The sequence below is a fragment of the Cygnus atratus genome, chromosome 2 (genome assembly GCF_013377495.2).
Source record: "Cygnus atratus isolate AKBS03 ecotype Queensland, Australia chromosome 2, CAtr_DNAZoo_HiC_assembly, whole genome shotgun sequence".
Classification (NCBI taxonomy): Eukaryota; Metazoa; Chordata; class Aves; order Anseriformes; family Anatidae; genus Cygnus; species Cygnus atratus.
In genome coordinates this window covers 22,575,701-22,592,751 of record NC_066363.1, presented here as the reverse complement: position 1 = coordinate 22,592,751, position 17,051 = coordinate 22,575,701, and the positions used below count along the sequence as shown (strand labels likewise).

Below are 17,051 nucleotides of genomic sequence, written 5' to 3'. Positions count from 1 at the left end.
TGAAATCATACATGAAAGTGTGCTTTCTCCTCTTCCCTTAATTTACAACTCTAGCGATTCAGTATATAACAACTAGCTGTAAACAGAAACTGCTCTTCTTCCTTGGAGCAGCACCTGCCAAACACAGTACGTACTTATCCCAAGCGATGCCCAGTCCTGACAAACAGTTATGGCCCACTGTCCAGTTTGGAAGGTCATCATTACACAAATTCTGGAAGTATCAACCACCCAAGTGCTACTGCCACTACATGGCAGACTTGACCTAATATTAGATACCAAAGGATCTATTGCTAACAACCTTAACTATAAGGCAGACAGATTCTGAATGCAAAGACCACTACAGCTACTTCTTGTATCAACAGATTTTTTCCACCTGAACATATCCAGTATGTCAAAGAGTGAAGTCTTCTCATTATGCTCATTCAGCAACTAAAATAATTAAAAAAAAAACAAAAGATTCAACAACAAAAATCAAGAAGCAATTCACAAAGACCGCTGAACAGAACCTCTGCCAGCCAACTGCAAAGTGTATTTCCACTGAAGAGCCCTAACCAACCATTTTTAGAACCAATCTCTTGGTCCTTTTAGGCTGGCAAGGGATAGACTCATCTCTAGAGAGCTGCTTCAGGATACAATGACCACCCTGAACTGAAGCCCTGGAAATGTTGTGCACACACTTGAACTGGCTCTGAAAAAAACTTTGTTATGGCAGGAGTATTTCTTGATTTATGCATCAACTTTTTTTTGGCTAGGCTCTTCTAGCAAGGCAAGACTACTGTCACAATTACTATCATTAGTTTAGAGAGATGTCTGTCCAGAGCAGAACCAGGGCAGGTCAGTTCAATCTAGTGGAAAGCATTGCAGCAGGGATGCTGCTCTGGACTTCTCCGTGCAAGGAAGTCAGGGGAAATATGATCACTGTGGATTAAGCTACAGAAATGGATTAATTTGAAATGTTGCCTGTGGAGATAGAGAGCAGAGTGCTCCTGTGCTTTATACTTTACCTTATTTCTGCTTATTCTACACCAGTCTCCAATGCCATGGAGACAAACCTTCAGAACAGAACAGACAGCTGTTCTGTGGCTGACAGCTTCTGTGCTGAGACAGTTTTATTTGTGGGTCCCCAAACTCAGGGGGTTGGGCACTGCAGAGCTAGAACAGCTTAACTTAGAGATAGTGAAGAGGGAAGAAGGTGGTGTAGAAAACTGGAAGAAACAAGAGCCAGCAGCTGTCTTCTCCAGTACAGACTACGATTTACCCACTAGGTGTAAACAGGAGATCAGATCAGTACAGAAGAAGTGATCTGACAAACTCCTCCCAAAGTTAAAGGCAAGGAGAGGTCACATCACAATCTCACTTGGCACCAAGAACAAAGAAGGGATGCAGAACGTATGCCTTCAAGGTAGTGTAGTGTACATTGTGGAAGAAACAGGTGAACAAAGAGCAGTAAAAATTGTCATGCGTGAGAGAGGTGCCTTTATCCATTTAAAGCTGCAGGAAAACACTGTAACCTGCATCAGGAGAGTCACTACCTCTGTAAAAGCAAATATATCTACAGAAAAAAAAAATCAGAGAAAAGCAAAGTTTACTCTCATCACCACTTGACTGATTTCTTATCTTCCCTGAAGTGGAAAAGACTTTCATGTTCTGCTGTTCGAGAGTTCAGACCTAAAATATATAAAAGAATGCTAATGCAACAGCATTTCCCATTTTAATAGAGAAAATCAGGATAAGATTCATTAACACTGTGTTCTGTTGCATATTTCTTTAGGGGCAAGCACTCTCCTAGAGAAATCAGGAATTCCATATAAACAACACAAAAGATTAAGGAACCCTACTGCATGCAGTTCAACTTAATACCCGTTTTAGAGAAGGTGCCACACAGCAGGTACAAGTTCTGTTAGTGATCAGTACGATCGCATGCTCAGGCCCCGTTCAACTTACTAAGTTTAGGTACAGGTTGCGTATCCCAAAACTGGTATTTACGTTTGGTAGCCTCATCAATGTTCTTTGCAGGACCTTGGCATGCAGAGAGCAGCTCCATCGCTCTCTGGATGTCTTGAAGTTTCTGCATTGGAATGGCTGGATTCTGCACAAACAGAAGAGGAAGCTTATTGGGTATGTTTACTTTGAACAAGCTGAACAAATGTGTTCATTTAGTTTATTCTTACGTATTCTTCCACATTCTCTTCTCATCACAGTTAGCTTCAGTATAATCTTCAGCAGCAGGACAGAAGGATAGGTGGGAAACAGACAGCTTCACAAAATCCTTAACAGCTTTTAGTGGTATTTGCATTTAACCATCAAACTTCAGTGTTTACAATACAAATACTGCAGCATTAAGGCAGGGTACCCATATAATAATAAAATGCTTTTTAAATTCCCCTCCCAATGGTAAAATAGAATAAACAGCATAAAGCAGATCAGCTTAGGTATCTAACAATCCTAATACACTACACAGATATTTGAAGATGTACTTTATATATACACTGTAAAACTTTACTTAAATTCAGTATGGCTCAATATTTTGGTTATGATGTTGCTGCAAATATCCACTTTTTAACCTTAGTTATATTGTATATACCTTCTATTAACTCACAAATTTTATCCTGGGTAGCATACTGTATTGTACGATATATAAGAATTAACCATCTTCCCATTAACGCCAACCATGCCAACACTCACAGCAAAAGACTTTAATTTATGGAAGCAGACTTAAAATAAACCAACCTTCTATTTAAAGGTAGAATAATCTTTCTGGAGAAGTTATCTGAAAAGCATAAAACCTCAGGCTAAACGTTTCTGAACTAAGCTCCTAAATCCTTACTTTTGAGCATTCTGACTCAGTACAACTGGAATGAGAATTCTACCTGCGTATGAAATTGCAGAGGAATCATGGTAATAGACTTCTAAATGTAAGGGTTATTTCTCTCTCACTCCCTTCATCCTTCCCTGTCACTCATTTAAAAAACATCTCCCAAGTGGTAAGTCCTGTTCTGAGGCATGCTAACAGCATGCTTATACTCAGGTTTTCCCAGACTTTGCAGTGGAATAAATATACTTGATGGAATAGTCTCAAATGGATCGGAAAATGTTAAGTATTTCTGGACAGAGATTTCAAGCCAGATATTTTTATTTATTTTTTGCTGAGTATCAACGGATCACTGCTTCAGTATTTCGCTTTCTGTCTAGGATTTGTGTGTTGAAAATCCACCATAAGCCACATGTAATAATGTCATTAAAGCTTCATTTGGATGGGCAGCTGCCTTCAGTGTCCTCAGTCACAGACGGAGTGACTCCCTGCCTGTAGCTCGATCAGGCCATCATTTTCTATTTTTAATAAATACTTGTACTCTCTAAACATAATGCAATTTCTTTCACTAATTTAAATACAGCTAAATTTGACATGCGAGCATGCATTAAACATCCATCATTGAGTAGTTGTGAACTAACATATCTACACACTTTCAAGTAGTTCAGCACACTAGATCACTGCTATTGCAGCATAAAGAAAACACTCTAAGATCCAAGTTATAGTGACTTTGGATACTTTTCTCAACTAAAAATCGATTTGCCTGTTACCCACTGGCCTGATACAAACACTTCTAATGCTGCTAGATAAATTCTGAACTCGTATCAGTAAGGCAGCAAGATTTATTTTTCTTGACATACTACTAATTATTTTGTGTTTTGGATGTTTTTTTTCTTAAACTCTAATATTTGTTTCTACATTAAGAAGAAACCAGAAGATCTACAAAAGATATTAAGTTCTAAAAGGATCTTACTCACAAATGTAAAGTAAAAGTTCACGTTTTGGTACTGAACGTGACATGGTTAGGGACATCTGGAGAAATCCCCTTTCCTCTCAGCTTCTTGAGAAAAGTAACCTATATCACTGTAACTTGGATCTTAGAACAGAGTGGTGTTTTTTTTTTTTAAGAGAAGTTTCTTGAGAAGTTGAGAGGAAACCCTTTTGGTCTCTTTCAATGGAAAGCAAGAAATACCTACATGAACTTCAACGTGAATGAAAGAGAGTCACGATTTTGTTTATTCCAGTGTAAAGGAAAAAAATCCTCGCAGCACAAGAATCCCCTGTAAGGCACTGTTGTGCAACAGGGCTGAGGTTTGCCTTGTGGCAGAGCCTTTGAGGCTGCCATTCCCCACAGCAGAAGGGAGAGTTAGGGACCACTCAGCAAAACGGATGTGCGCAAGCTGTTAAGAATAGGCGGGATGCATCTGAGGGTGCTGAGTGTGCCAACTGATGTTACTGCCACTCTTTATCAAGCTTGAAAGGTTAAAGCAATTGGTGGACGTTTCTTATGACTGGAAGAAGGGAAATATCACACATCTTCAAGAGGACTTTGAGAACTCAAGGGTCAATCCTGTTTACGATGTGCATGGAGAGCTTCCTCTGCAAGCTCACAGGTGGTACCTAGCTGGGAAGAATGGTTGATGTGCTGGCCTCCAGAGCTGCCATTCCAAGCAACCTCAACAGGCGGAAGGCAAGAACTTCATGAAGTTTAAAAAGTCAAATGCAAAGTCCTGCATCTGGAGCGTAAAAAGCCCGTGCAATGGCAGAGGGCAGCGCTGACTTGCCAGGACACAGCTTTGCTGAGGAGAACTTGGGAGGCCCTGGTGGGCAGAACTGAACATGAGCCAACGGTCTGCCCTCACAGCGAAGAAAGTCAGCTGCACGCTCGGTTGTACCAGCGAGACCGGCCAGCTAGTCCTCCCCTGTATCTGTCACCCTCAGATCACACCACACAGCTTTGGGTTCCCCATTACAGGAAAACTATTGACATAGTGGAGTGAATTCAATGGAAGGCCGCCAAGATGGTTAGGGGGCTGAAGCGCACAGCACACGAGGAGAAGCTTTGAGCCCCTGCTTTGTTCAGCATGAAAAAGGTGGCTGAACAAATACTGAAGGAGCAGGAAAGATCTTATTGCTGCCTAATGGGAGGATGTAAAGAAGATTGAGCCAAGACTTTCTGAAGTGGCATAATGATAGAACAAGAAACAATGGACACAAGTTGAAAAAGAGAAAGTTCCGTTTAGATATAAGGATTTGTTGTTATTTTAACCACGAGAGTGATCAAACACTGGAATAGCTGGCCCACAGAGGTTGTGGAGTCTCCAGCCTCGGAGACCTAACAAACCCATCTAGGCCTGAGCAACCTGATCTAATTGGATCTAATCAAAGCAGAAGGCTGGTCTACAGAACTCCTGAGGTCCCTTCCAAGCAAAGTTATTTTATGACTATATATTGTGCAGGCCACTGGTGACTACAATAATTACTCTTAGTATCAGAGATCTGGCAAGTTTATTTGTGCCAATGTGGGAAATCTACATCCCTGAGGCTTGTAATGAGGGGAGAGCTCAAAAGGTCTTGTGGGATGGGCGGTGAAGGTCACCTGAAGCTCACAATGCTAACAAGCATTTATCGCTGTAGTTACACTCATGCCAGTGTAAAAAAAGCCCAGTATCATAAATGAGAGAGGGAGAAGAAAAGGAGACTCACTGTTCTGTTTTTCTCATCTGCTGACTGGGACACCAGTTTACAAACTCGGCTCACCTCAAAATCATTTTCAGTGAGTTCAGAAGCCCCACTGAGTATTACCTGATGATCCTGCATATATTCTCCTAGAGACAAAGTGTACAATGTCACTTTCCTCTGAAATATTTTGTACCCCTCCTTTCAGCCAACTGCAAGCAAACGCTAAATGTTTTTTTCCCCACACTTCACGTAGTACAAGGAACAAAAATCTAAATATCACTAGAGTAGTGCAGAAAACAGATATACTTCTACACACCGATGCAGATCAGCAGTCTACAAAAACCTAAAACAGAAAAGTCGTCCAAGACAGAGAAACGTGTCTACTAATCAGTGTGTACACCTGGAACACTGAATGAAGTGGGAAACAAATCAGTGCTGGTGTGTTTGCAACTACAGAAAAGAAGAAGCCGTGTAAGGACAGTAGAACAGCTTAGTTGCCTACAGCCTGAAAGACGTAAAGCATCCCCTGCATGCCTGTAGAAGAGAAAACTAACATCGCTAACAAACTGGCTAAACTTGTGCTAGTAAAATACTCACTCAATGCACCACTCTAAGTATGCAACTTAGAACAAGGATAAGTTTCCACGCTTGCAAAATGCAGTACATGCTAGAGAAATGGTGTGCAAGACTGCAAGGCGCTGACAACTAAAGTCTTGCACATGAAATCAAAACCGTGAAGTAGCTTCCTTTTAACGCAGTTAGAGGTAACAACAAATTTGGTCAGCAGGGAATCAAGGAACTCCCAAGATACTGCAAAAATGTACTGTATCTTAGTATTAAAACTGACCTCGCTCCAACTATAAAAGAGTGCGATGTTACTTGCCTGTTGCTTGCAAATAACCTTGCATTAGCAATTCATGCCGTGTACTTTACAGAAAAACAATATCAAAATGCGTAGTGAGATCAGAAAGCATGTGAGATCTCCATGTATTTCAAAATGTCCCCCGGGGCAAGCGTGCCCATTCAAAGTAATGGGTGTGACACAGAGAAGATCCAGAGGGACAACACAAAACCTATCAGTATGTTAACAAAACAGAACACAACTGCTTTCTGAAAATTAGTTGGTAACACCAATGTACTTGACAAGTCTTGCAGGATTAATAGCACTACTGGTACAACAGCATAACTTTCTCCACATTAATCTGATAAAGCAAACATAACTACTTCAACATGCTCAGTGGTCCATGAACTTTCCTATCACCATGTTATAAGCTCTGTTCTCAGGCTCAGATTTCTCTGGAGATAAAAGCTGTATGTTAAAAAAGCCATCGGGGCATATTACTCACCGTTTAGTTTGAACCTGGTAGTCAAAAGCACGCAAAGCCCACAAAGGCTGCACATCCCCTTATGCAATTTACATTCTTACTTACAGCAGAGGCATTTCAGATGGCAAAAAGATTCTTCAGCCTGTATCTCCACGATAAATATTACTGCATTTTATGTAAGAAGACATGTTGCTTGTTTGCCCAAGTGAGCCTGGTTAACAAAGCTGGTACACCTCAGATAAGAATTTCCCTAACGTGTGTCAAATGTGGGTTTGACTGGGCATTGGATTTTATGTATGTGTGTGTGTGTGTGTGTGTGTGTGTGTGTGTGTGTGTTTAAAATGCTAGAAACTGGCGTACGTAGAATACAGTTGCCCTTACTTATTTGCCCTTCCCTCCTCCTGCTGATGCTTGCCATGAAATAGCATCATGCTCTACAAGTGAAACTGCACTAAGCCATGCTAGGTGGTGGCTAAACTAAAGGCGATTCATCAAACACAGCCTACACTTAAAAGCATTACCACTGCAGATTAAGGCTCTCTGCTACAAAGCCTGAATTCAAACTGCTGTTACAGAATGCTGTGGTTACAAGGACTCTCCAGCTAACTTCAGAGAGTTGGCCAACACCAGGACTTACACCTTGCTTCTGCCTCTATTCAGGACAGAGTTGCCTAATTCAGACACATGTTACGGTAGCACTTCCAACTCACTTTGACAAAAAACAACACACAAATTAAAATCAAAACGGAAAGCACGCACAAACTGAAACAGAACAAGGCTCTCACTTTTGAAGGCTGCTGAATTTTAATCTCCTGGGAGTCAGATGCAGAATCTGATTTGGTGCCTCCAGAATTTGGTTTCTCCTTTTTTCTCTTCTGTTTCTTTTTCTTCTTCTTTGCTCCCAAATCCCCTCCAGGACTTCTGCCAGAAATTCAGAGAATGTGCAGTGAGAAAAATCAATACCACCAAGCTTAAAATTCATAAAGACTAAATATGGAAAAACCAGCAGTGTTATGTGAAAAATCTAACAGCAGCTTGAATCTGAAGAAAAGGCAGGGCAAAGGAAGAAGGGGGGTGTGGGAGGGGGGGGAACTGAGAGTGCACTGACAAAATGCTTCCTGCAAGTGCCTTCTAAGTTGTTTTACAGTCAGAGCCCTGCACAACCAGACATTTTGACACAATGGTATGAAATTGTGATATACTGTAATAGCCAACGCTCTCCTTGATGTTACTACTCAGCTCAAACAAGAAATGGCCATTCCCATATATAAGGCAGGAGGCTCATCAGCCTAATGAGGTGTGGTATTTAGCAAGAACCATTTTGCACAAAAAATGGGGCCAAAGACTTCAATCAAGAAAGGCGCATTATGGTGCTGTATACAGCAGAGTAAGAATTCCCTTACACTTCCAAAAGTGATCACTTGTTTAAGTTTCACAGTGTAAGGACAGGTAGAAAATCCATGCCTCTGTGACCGTAAACACCAGCTGCCCCATTCCCCACACAGTCTGCTCCGAGTTGGGGTGCAATTTCCCAGAGAGAAGGCATTTAGAAACAAAAATTCAACTGAGCTTGAAGGTAAACCTCAAGAAAGTGTAGGAACCAAGGGAAGCAACTTCCTCACGAATTCAGTAACTATTAACAGCCTGATATTTATTCTCCTTGATGCTCAACCATCACGGACATCTGAATCTGGTTTTGATTGGATTCTTCTTGTTCTGCTTTCAGGGAATTTTATTTCTAATTTAAGTAGTGATGAAAGTCTTGTGTGAAATCTCTGTAAGAAACACCACAAAGTGATCCAAACATTTGTACTTTAAAATGATCAGTACAATGGTGTCAACCTCAAAGAAAAAAAAAAAAAAAAAAAAACAAGTGTACACCGCACTTGTAGGTTCTGACATATTTGGGCTACTGATAATGAAACTCCTTTTTTTCTTTAAGAGATTCTAATTTAGCAAATAATCAAGATATGGAATCAAGATTAGATTAGAATTTGCAAAGTGTGGGAGGTGTTGGCAGCTCTCAGACGGACGGCAAACACAGACGGAATGACTCAGTTAACACACCGAGTCCTCCTCAAGAGGCTTAGTGCCCAGCCACCGTGCACACAGCACGATGTTAGGGCAGATGTTAGGGCCTGGGGGGCCTGGACATTTTTGCAGTGGAAAAGAAAAAAAAAAGTCAAAGAAACAAAACATCGCTTATTTTAATTTTGAAATGGCACTGGCAAAACAAAAGAAAGAATAACATAGCAAGGTTATTAAGATCGACACGCTTGCAAGGGCTGTGGTTTTTTAGCCACGACACGCTCGCTTTCACGACTACAGTGCCCCGTGTCTTGGCATCTATACCTAGTCAGCGCCAAAGCCAGTAAGAAAATAACCAAATTTCCAACCTGGAAGCCAAAAGCCTGCAATTAATCAAGCATTTAACTAAACAAAGACCCATTTTGTGGCATCATTACTGTTCTCTAAGAAAGATCAACCCTGACAAGAAGATAACACATCAGATTAAGTCATGCTCCCGCAGAGGTAAGAGTTATAAATTCGGGACCTTCTGGGATCGGACCCAAGGAGCTACTCAAAAGACAACAGTGTGGTAGTAGACCAAACACACAGGGGAGAAAAGAAAATCTGGAGTATTCACTCTGCAGAAACAAAAGGTTGAGTTGTCTAAGTGAGGCAGACAGAAAGCTGCCTGTTGTACGATGGCAGTACTGCTTTAACACGTAGATGACTGTTAACAGCTTCTAAAGTCTCAGTTTGAAATAATCAAATTTTAATCTATTTGAAGGCCCGTATACCAAGCTGACACTTCTGCAGAATTTAAACAAAGAACAGACCCAGATGTCTGACAAGAGGTTATAAATATGAGACAGTAAAAAAAAAATAAAAGAATGTATATATATGTGTGTGTGTGTGTGTGTGTGTGTATATATATATATATATATGTGTGTGTGTGTGTGTGTGTCTATATACATATATATACAAAATAATTGCACAAAACCTAACTTTTCCAGGACTTCATCACCTCTGGCAAAACTGAAACAAAAATACTGGAGAAAGTGATTTCACCTTTATTAAAATTCATTTACTGGGATACCACTTAGTTTTCTTGAACTGTCCATAAACTTTTGCCTTTCCCTCCACCATCTCCCGTGCGCTGCAGAGATGTTGTCACCAGCTGCGTGTGCCCAGGGGGATGGATCCACATCGGACTCAGTGCCAGGGCAGCAGTGCTGGGACGAGCTGCTGCAAACGCTGCTCCTCGTTCTGCAGGAGCCAGCCCTGCTCACACTGCCAGGGGAATTCTGCTCCCTGGGATTACCTGGGGGTCAATGCCTTGTTTAGTTTGGTTCAATAACGAATGACTGTACTAAAAAAATAAATAAATACAAAATCTGGCAGCTACGGAGAAAAAGCAGCTTTGCCAAGCTGAAATGATGTTATCCCCAGTTAAACTGTACTTTTACCAGGATCATCTTAGTTTGTTCTTCGACCAGCTCAAGGCCTTTTTCATATAGAAATGCACATTTTTTAGCTAAGAGAGAGAAGACAGGACTAAATTGTTATAAAAGATGAATGGTATTTACTACTCATGTTTTTAAATCTAGTTGAAGTTGCGGAGAGCAAACAGGCATTTTTTATTTTTTTTTATTCGAGACTCCAGATGTGAAATAAATAAAAGCAAATTAAGTAAGTGTGTTTGAAACTTCCTTGAATAACCTCCCCCCTTGTCTTTCCCTGACCATTTCTACACCACGTACCTTCCCAAACCCCAGACCTCAGCTTACGACCTTCAGTTTTGGAGCTTCCACACCGTCTCTTACAAAATAAACACCTACATCTTCTGCCTGACAGGGTACCCAGGGACTGTTCAGAGCAATTATTCATAGGCAGTCTGCTGCTCATGTCAGTCCTTTATTGCTGTTATAGTCCACAGAAAGTGAAAAGCGCATTGAAAGGGAGATCCATTCGTCCTTCAGCTCTTTGGGCACGCCTGCAGCTGAGATCTGGCAGCGCAGAAACTCCGACTGAGCAAACAGGCTTGTCCAACACAAATTACAACCAGAGACACCAAGCGAATTAGGGCAAAAGCAAAATTGAAAGTTCTCAGTATTTTTGCTCCATCTCACACTCCGCCTTGAAAAGAACCGAAAGGTTTTAAAACCGGGAGCATGGCTGGGAAGGGAGGAAGTTTGTTGCTCAATATTTAGTAATTGTGCCGGGCGTGATGGCACAAAGGAGATGCAAAGGTAACAAGATTAGTAGCAAAGACTCCTATTAAAGCTTTTCTTTTAATTAAACATTCTTCCGTGCTGACTAAGATCTGAGTTCTTGTCAGTTCGTATACACCTATCTGACACGAAATACATCTCACTCTTAGAGGCTAGAAAAAATTACTTTCGCAGCTTGATGAAAGCTGACCTTCAAGCATGAAATCGTGTTGTTAACCAGCCCGCCAGCACCGAAGCGGTGCAGGTCTGCTGGGACAAGGGGCACCTCGCAGGGGAAGGAGGAAGAGGACACGCAACTCCCCGTGATGCTATCTCGAGCTGCCAGGCCAGGAAACACACATTTTCATACAGATGAACACACCTGCCCCAGCCCAGCCTGCCACGCAGACCACAGCTGGTTATACTGAGAGAAACGTTCGGCAGTAGGCCCGGGGGAAATCTGTCAGCCTCGCAGAGACGCGCTCCTACCAGGAGCATTTTACTGACAGGAGGCCGAGCCCACACGCTGAGGCGTACCTAAGTACGGACGCGGACTTGGGTATTTTTAACTGCATCCACGATGACGATTTTGTCATTCTGATGAATAAGAAAGCAGTGAGGCCCGCACGGGAAGTAACGTGAAAATCAATCTGCAGCTGAAGCAGAAGAAGAGTCAGGAGACCTCCCTCTGTCCCAAAAAGATTAAAAGGTTTAACCCCGCCACAGAAACAGGCCGTGGGTACATCTTTCAGAAAGTTACTCAGGCCCACATTTTGATGATCTTGTCTGCAAGTTACAAATATAAGCCCGTGATCCCACCCACATACCTTTCCACTTATGTACACACATCTGGTGTTTTGCATAAATGTGAAAAAAGACTTTCGCCTCTCCCAATATGTGCCTTTTTTTTTTTTTTTAAAACTGAAAAATGGGGATACTACTGCATCTGAGGAGTGTGCACAGGCCGAGATACAACCTGTGTGGAGCCCTGAACACAAGTATGGAAAGCTCACACGGAAGAATTGGGAGAGCCTCAGAGGTACGCTGCCCAGGTGGCCACACTGCCTCAGCTCCCTCCTTTCTGATCTGGGGCCATCTTTCCCCTGCAGATCTTTCAGTGTTATTTTAATTGTCTTTTTGGACACCAAATACTGCTTTAGCAGAAATAGCTTTTCTGTAATGTCAACATCTGTTTTAAATTACACGGAGGGGCAATTTTAAGTTAGCAATTTCTCTAATTCAAAACCCAACACGTATTTCTGATGTTTATTTTTAAGTTGCAAAGGCCTAGGACTGCATGGTTAGGGTTTCTCTTTCCTTCACGGTATATTTTGTCTCTCTATGAGTAAGTGAGGTTGCAAAACTACATTTCTGAAGGTGCTATATAGATCTTCTTGATCATAAAAAGCATATCTCATGTATTTGGGCAAGACTCCAACAAATTTCAATGTGGTATTATTTATAGTAGGGCTGCCCTTGGTTCATACAGAAAATGGAGGCTTAGATGCAAAGGGCTTTCAGACCCCTGTATTAGGTCACCAGCATTTTGAAAGAATAAGAAGGTCCCGACCCCAAAAGCTTATTATATATCCTTCAAATTTCACTGTTAAAACTAGTATTACTAACAGCCTTTCTGGACTAAGACTTCCTTCGCGTCTACTCCAGTACTTGGAAACGCAAGCTTCTTCAGCATGAAAATCTAGTAGCGGTGTCTTAAAAGCAAACCCAGCAGATATTCCCCAAAGCTTTGCGTGTTTCCCCTGCCTCCTCCTTCAAGTTTGTAAGGCTGCACTCCAAGATTTCAATCTAGCATGTTAAAACTGAGCACTGCCTCCAGTACCTTAAAAATATATTAGACGTGTATATATATATATATATATATATATATAAAAGTAGGGCTGTTTAGAAAGTTGCAATGGAGTACGCTACTAACACATTCAAAGTAAATCACTGGGAGCAGGGGGAAGAATTGTTTAAAGGTCACACTTTTTCCTCATCTGTTTACTAAATATTCTCTGCCCAAAGCCTTTCTGCCACAGAGCAGAAGGAGCTACTTAGAATGAATGGAAAAGCCTTACAAAACCAGGCTCAGCAGGATAGGTTCGGGTGCAATAAGTACTTATTTTTCTACATACACACTAAGCTATTTTGTAAACACTTTATTATGAAACAGAACAAGTACAGCATAATGCATCAGGCAAGAGCAAACTGCAGACAGGAGAACAGCAATATGAGTCACACAACATACATAATCCTGCATCTAAAAAACAGGACCAGAAACAGAGGACAAAGACATTTGCACAGTCGAGAGTTATAAGCTGGTATTTGCTGCTGCAGACAATCAGTGCTCAAGCACCAAAACAAAAAAAGTCATACATATATATATAGATACTTACCACATTTACTGTGTTCAGTATTAGAAGGACGCATTAAGAAACAGTTTGGAAGTAACTTCATCGACAAAGCAATCCTGTTAGAGACTGACACACAACACATACTCTACCTCCTTATAAAAAAGCACAGGTAAAGATAGCGCAAGATTAAATATTGATCAGCATGAATGGAGACCATTCAGAATTTAGCAAGCCAGTTGGCACAGTCACAGTTTTGAGTTGTAAGACTGCTTATAAATTGCTTAAGTGTATAAAACCTAATCTAAAAACTCAAAGCAAACTTTAAAGCCACCTCCAAAATGAAGATACTATAACAGGGAGAAAAAGGGTACTAATATAGGCTCCTATTACTATGGGTTAGTTTCCCCTGATTGAGAGTAGGACTTAAGATAGTGTTTTGTTTGCTGGAGTGTAAGACTTGTCTTTTCCTTTGATGGAATTTGTTTGAATACTTCAGCCTGCAGACAAATTGTAGCAAACAAAATTCTCACAGACTACACAAGAAAACAAAATACAGTAATTCAGAAGTCAATATTAGACTTCATGCATCAAAAACATTAGAGAAAACTAATACTTGGAGGCTTTTCTCTACTGCAAAGGTCTGCCACTAATGTCATCAAATTTTGTATTACTTGGAAGCATTCACTTCCTAATTCAAAGGAGAATAAAGCAGCTTCTTTGAAACACTCATTAAAACACGTTTAGCACTTTCAATAAAAACAAGCTTTGCAGAGAGCAGCATACAGTCTGCAGCTCCAGGTGTCCCACAAAGCTCAGCGAGACCCCAGTCCAAGCGCAGCAGCAGCCCGAGAGCACGCAGGAACGCAATTCTTTGTTCCACGGCCGCTGCCTGGGCGCTGCTTCTGCACCCGCCGCCCAGAGCACAGGGCCACAGACCGGCTACGCTGCACAGGGCAACTACAGCTCAGTCACCAGAGCTGACAGAAGGAGAAACTGCAGTAGGAATGAAATGGGAATGAATCCTAGACAGCCATTACCCAGCTAACAGTCTGGCCTGGCACGTCTTCGTCTGCGAAGAGCGATGAATAATCATCCTCTGCTCTTACTGGTGTTACTTTTATGTATTTGGGAATCATCGACCGTAGCGCATTCATGCAAACAAATATAACAAAAGCACTGAGACAATTAAACGCTATTTTGCTCCATTTTAATATTCAAGGATTCTATTTGTGTAATTATTTTTTTTCAAATATTTTCACGTGTGTGCCGTGAACGTGCCGACAGAGTGGCGGGCACGAAGTTTTCCTTTTCCTGCCTTTTACAGAAGTCAGTCCCCCAAGTCTCTGGGATTTTCCTGCCACATTTAAGATGCAGCGTTGCCTGTTGCCAAGCAAATCCTAGGGGCAGGAGACGACAAACAGCTTACATCTTCATACATCAATCACCTACAGAAACGCTCTCAACCAAATGAATCAGAAATTCATGAGGAAGGTATTTGTGTAGCGGCGTATAAATTAACCTATTTTGGGTTACTCCAGCCACTCCTAGTCGAGACAACAAAGCCTTTCCTTCACCACCGTGTTTTCTAACCCCCCAAAAAGGGGGGAAAGCGCATTGAAACGAAACCAATTTTTAATATACGTTCCCTTCCCCGTAGCCCCGAGCTGCAGCAGTGCCAGATACACGGTGTGTCCAGACGGAGCCACCCGGCCGGGAGCTGCGCCCGGTCCCCGGGCAGCGGGCACAGGCCCGGCCCGCTGCAGGGAGACGGGGCCGCAACGGGCCCGGCGGCGTCGGCTCCGCTCCGGTGCGGCACACGCTGTGCCCCCCGCCGCCGGCGTTCCGCTTGGGACAATGGAGAGCTGAGGAGGAGGAGGAGAGGTGTCCATGCATCCATCCGTCCGTCCGTCCGTCCGTCCACCCACCCACCCACCGACCCGGAGGCAGTGTGGCGGGGTGCCCGGCAGGGCCCCGGGCCGGGGCAGACGCGGGGCTGCAGCGCACGTTTCGCCCTGGGGCTCCGCGGCCGAGCCGGGGGTGCCTCCTAAAGACCCCCAGGCCCCAACGCACAGCCCCGAAATCCTGAAAAATCGCAGTAAACAACAGCCGGGAGGGAAAGAAGGAGGGAAGGAGGGAGGGAGGCAGCCCCCGTGGCCGCCGCCGCGCAGCCCTCGGCGGGGCGAGCTGTGCCCGGCCGCCCCCCGGCGCGCCCCTACCCCTTGGCGTGCTCGGCCTCCTCCTCATTGTCGCCGTCTATGCCGCAGGTGTCCTGGTCATCCAGCTCCAGGCTCTGCTGGCTGGCCGCAGACTCGCTGTCCTCCGCCATCACGGGGGAAGGAGGGAGGGGAGGAGGCGGGGAGCCTATGAAAGGAACCGGGGCGCACGGAGGAGGCGGCCCGGCCGAGCTCCCCCTAGCTGCCGTCCTCCCCGTGCTCCGCAGCGAGGCGGGGGCCGCCGGGGCTGGGGGGGCCCAGCCGCCCTGTGCCTGCCTCGTAGGAGGCATCGGTCCGGGCCCCGGAGCCCCCCGGGTGCTGGGCGGCTTTGCCTGGCTCTGTCGGGACGGGGTCTGACAGGAGAATGGGGCTGGAGGCGGCCGGCAGGCCTCAGAGGCAGGGGGATACCTTCTGCCAACACCCCATTTCTTACAGTCCTTGAATCGTTAAGCTTGGAAAGACTTCCAAGATCTTCTGGTCCAATCATCCCCCTACCACCAATGTCACCCGCTAAACCATGTACCTAAGCACCACGTCCAACCACCCCTTAAACACCCACAGGGACGGTGACTCCACCACCTCCCCGGGCAACCCGTCCCAATGCCTGACTGCTCTTTCTGAGAAGAAACGTCTCCTCATTTCCAACTAATATTTTACTGCTGGTAGGTACCAGCGTGGCTTGCCCCCCCTGCAGCTGTTGCCATCATGTCTTGCAGCACTTGGTGTTTTTCTGAAGCCCATCCAGTCTGCGATCTTGTCACTGCTGACGGTCAAGGACAGCACTGGCAGGGGAACACGCTGGCGTAAACCCAGCACGAGTAGTTCAGGCTGGATATTAAGAGGTTTCACGCCTCAAACAGCAAGGTTCTGGGAATAGCTTCACAGCAGAAACTGCAGAGGCCAAAACTGTGATGATTTTATCATGGAGCGGTGTCAGTTTTTCACAGGCACAGGAGGCTGCTCCCAGTCCCGGGTGTCTATTTGCAAAAGTCACATTTCTTAAGTAATTTTCCAAGACTCTTCTCTTCTACAAACTCTATGCTAGGAAAATTGCAGTTGGAATCTTAACAACTTGAAACTAGGAAAACAAATAAATAGGATCTCACATTAATTATTTGAACTCTTGTGATTTATAGGGTTGGATCAAGAATTCTGGATGAAGTTCAGAATTTCTGAGTGCTTGGTTTGGCAGTCTGCCAAAGAGTACATTAAAACCTAAGAATAATATGGGCCAGTTGTAATTTCTCCTTATCTCTGCCACCCTCTTGAAAGTCATTTAATGTGGGGAAGATACTACTTCATTTTTGCCATTTCGATTTAAGATGGTGCAATGTTGTGCTCTATCAGATATTGCAGATGACATGTTAAATAAAAGATCTCATTGGCCTAGCAGACGACAGCTAGAGGTCCCGGCAGCTGCGCCTTCTCAGTCAATCTCTGAATCTGTG

General features: G+C 43.6%; 1 protein-coding gene across 2 annotated transcripts in view; it reads right to left on the bottom strand.

Annotated features, from left to right (window-relative positions):
* NMT2 (N-myristoyltransferase 2) overlaps positions 1–15,769 on the bottom strand; it is a 28,763-nt gene extending 12,994 nt beyond the window's left edge. The window contains exons 1-3 of one of the 2 annotated variants that reach the window (XM_035545462.2): positions 15,607–15,769; positions 7,605–7,740; positions 1,945–2,089 (exon numbers count right to left, since the gene is read on the bottom strand). In XM_035545462.2, the coding sequence (XP_035401355.1) occupies positions 1,945–2,089; positions 7,605–7,740; positions 15,607–15,716 (391 nt within the window). In that variant the 5' untranslated portion in view covers positions 15,717–15,769. The remainder of the gene's footprint in view (positions 1–1,944; positions 2,090–7,604; positions 7,741–15,606) is intronic. The other variant, XM_050709044.1, reaches the window with a different exon arrangement.
* Positions 15,770–17,051: the final 1,282 nt, after the last annotated feature.